Raw genomic sequence first — 2948 nt, 5'->3', positions numbered from 1 at the left:
TCTCCTCCTCCCATATCAATTTCTTCTTTCTCCCCAGCATCCCCGCAGCTGAGTGAAGAGGCAACTCTGCCCACGTGCCCCTGGGACTTAAAATCCTGCCTGGGCTTAAGCTCTGCTAATGTCAGAGCTGCCTAACTTTAAGAAGCTGAGCTCATCCCATCTAATCTCCCGGTGAATCAGCTGGTGATCAGGGCGATGTTTATGGTTTAATTTTGGATGCCAGGCTTGAGCAAACGAAACGCAGGCAGCAGAGTTGGGCAGGGCTGGGCAGCCCCAGCCAGGCTCCCAGGGTAGAGGCAGAGGTGCCAGAGCTGGATTTGGCACTGCCAGACAGGGATGGGGACAGAGGGGACATGGGTCAGGGCTGTGTGCCCCAAGACCCCCCTGTCCATGGGGGGGTTAAGGTGCCCTTGACCTCTCTGCCTGTGGTTTCCTCGCTCTCCTGTGAGTGACGGGACAAAACGAGCCCGTTCCTGCCATTCAGCCACGACAACCAACATCCTACAGACAAGAAAAATTCCTAAAATTGAAACTCCACAAGCCCTTTTGTTCATTTTCTTCCCTTTCTCAGCCTTGAACTCGTTTCCTTGGGAGTCACCCCTGTGCTTCCTATTTTCAGAAGCCTGCCTGCCTGGGGCATCACTCTCCCTTTTTTCCTCTTCCTCCTCCTCTTCGTCACCTTTTCATCCTGTGGTTCAGCTTGGCTGCCCTGCTGGCTCTGCAGCCACTAGTGTGTTCCTCAGGTGCACCCCAAAGCTGGACAGCCCCCCTGAACCCCGAGCACCCCAGCTCTGCCATGGTGAAAGGCTCAGCAGTGCCCCAGGGCTCTGCGGTGCATTGGGAGGTGCAGGATCTTGTCCCACTGGCTGGTGATGGCAGGTGGCTGCCCCTTCCCCACCACCTCACCCATCGTTTCCCCTCCATCTCTCCTCACAGATCCCCACCTGCGTGGCCACTGACTTAAAATGGCAGAAGGAGCAAAGTAAGTGTCTTTTTTCTTTTTCTTTTATCTTCTTTTAATTTTTTTTTTTAATTGGGATGGAACAGGGCGTTGTGGGGCAGAACCCCCCGGCTCCCCCACGAGCGGGTACCTGAGCTCATCATAGTGAGGTGGAGCGAGATGTCACAGGGCCAGCAAAGCACCTTCTCTTTTCTTCTGCGTGTTGGTGCTTTTTCACTTTGTCCAAATGACACAGCCTGCTAATGTGACCCTCCCTCCGTGGTCAGATGCTGAGCTCAGGAGTATGACATCCCCTGGGGCAGGGAGATGGGGCAAGTTCAGGCTCTAAATTTGCAGGACACCAAATTCCCCAAGGCCAGGACATCCCATGCACGCTCTGGTGTAGCTCTTGGAGATGCACCGTGCTCTCAGGGAAGCCCTCACCTCCTTGTCCCAGGGAGATGAACAGCCCCCTCCTCACTCCCTGCCCCAGGAGCGGGCTGTGCTGCATCCAGCCTTGTCCAGGGTGTTCCCAACCCGTCTGTCTGTGTTTCCTCCGCAGGGTGTTCAAGAAGACCAGCCCCAACAGCAAGGTGAGTCCACATAGGCAGAGATGGGTGCAGGCTGTGCTGGGGCTGCGCCGGGGCGGCTCTGCCCACGGGATGGGACCCAAGTTGGGTTTTCTTTCTTTCCCTTTGAAATGTCCTGATTGACTCCTGCCACGATGCCACTGCAAGGCTCACTTTTCAAAATAGAAATAATTAAAAGAATATATCTGGAACCTTAAATCTGATGCTTCCTCTGGCATGTTAACAGCAGAGTTAACGAACCCCGCGACACAATCCAGGGCTTGAAAACTTTGGCCAATTCAATGGCAAACACTAACCTGTTTCCTTCTTTCCTTTCCCTCTGTGCTGCCTCCAGTTGTCCATCTACCTGGGGAAGAGAGACTTTGTGGATCACGTGGAGTCAGTGGACCCTGTAGGTGAGTGGGGCTGTGCCCAAAGCACGAGCAGCGAGTGGTCTGGGGGGACTGGTCCCCGTGCTGGTGGCTGCCCACCTCTGCTTCCTGCCAGAGCAGGAGGAGGAAGAGCAGCTCCAGAGGAGCAAACATCCTGTTTTCCTGCAAATACCCGTATAGAAAAGTGGTGGGGAAAGGGACAAAGTCCCTTTGCAAAACAACCTGTCTGTGCTGGAGATGCTGGAGAAGGCATCACCATCCTCCTAACTGGCAGCTCACCTCGGTCACCTTCCCAGCTAATGAGCACATTATTTGACTTTAAAAAGTGTTGTATTTTTGCAAGAATCTTCCCGGGCAACTGAGCTGACCAGCCCTTCTTCTCTGTTTGTTTGCAGATGGCGTGTGTCTGATCGACCCGGAGTACCTCAAGGACAGAAAAGGTATCGGACACAGAACCCCACGTTCTAAGGGGAAGGGATGGAAACTGCTGCAAAGCTTACAAATAACTTAGGACTAAAGTCTGGTTAAAACTGCAACAGGTCACTTACAGCTCATCACAGCTGACCCAGAGGGGAAGGCTGCCTCTTTCTTCTCATCTCTTCTGCCTGGGCCACCAGCGCTGAAGCTTCCCATGCCTTGCAGAAAGACACGATGAATCTTGTTAGCTTAGTGTTTGAGTCCTGATAACAGAGTCATATTTCTCCTGAAGAGAGTTATTAAAGCAGTTTTTCTGTTTCCTCTTTATCCCACCCCTTTCCCTCCGTGCCTTCCCTTCATCTCCTCTCTCCCCCAACCCCGCTCCTCTCCGTTTCCATCCGGCTGCAGTGTACGTGACGCTGACTTGCGCCTTTCGCTACGGCCGAGATGACCTCGACGTTATCGGGTTGACCTTCAGGAAGGACCTCTATGTCCTGACCACCCAGATCTTCCCGCCCATGCCAGACCAGGCACCCAAAACCCTCACTCCCTTGCAGGAGAAGCTGACAAAGAAGCTCGGGGAGAACGCTTACCCCTTCACCTTTGAGGTAGGGGCTGCCTAGCCCTTTC

At 53.8% G+C, this 2948-nt stretch overlaps 1 protein-coding gene across 1 annotated transcript in view; it reads left to right on the top strand.

Moving 5' to 3' along the window:
* Positions 1 to 965: 965 nt before the first annotated feature.
* LOC104528720 (arrestin-C-like) overlaps positions 966 to 2948 on the top strand; it is a 6989-nt gene continuing 5006 nt past the window's right edge. Inside the window, exons 1-5 of the mRNA XM_010172809.1 lie at positions 966 to 982; positions 1503 to 1533; positions 1865 to 1925; positions 2297 to 2341; positions 2727 to 2926. Coding sequence (XP_010171111.1) covers positions 966 to 982; positions 1503 to 1533; positions 1865 to 1925; positions 2297 to 2341; positions 2727 to 2926 — 354 coding nt within the window. The remainder of the gene's footprint in view (positions 983 to 1502; positions 1534 to 1864; positions 1926 to 2296; positions 2342 to 2726; positions 2927 to 2948) is intronic.

This window comes from Antrostomus carolinensis, unplaced genomic scaffold (assembly GCF_000700745.2).
Source record: "Antrostomus carolinensis isolate BGI_N321 unplaced genomic scaffold, ASM70074v2 scaffold28147, whole genome shotgun sequence".
NCBI classification, from domain to species: domain Eukaryota; kingdom Metazoa; phylum Chordata; class Aves; order Caprimulgiformes; family Caprimulgidae; genus Antrostomus; species Antrostomus carolinensis.
Note: the sequence above shows the minus strand (reverse complement) of the source record. Positions and strands in the feature narration are given on the sequence as shown.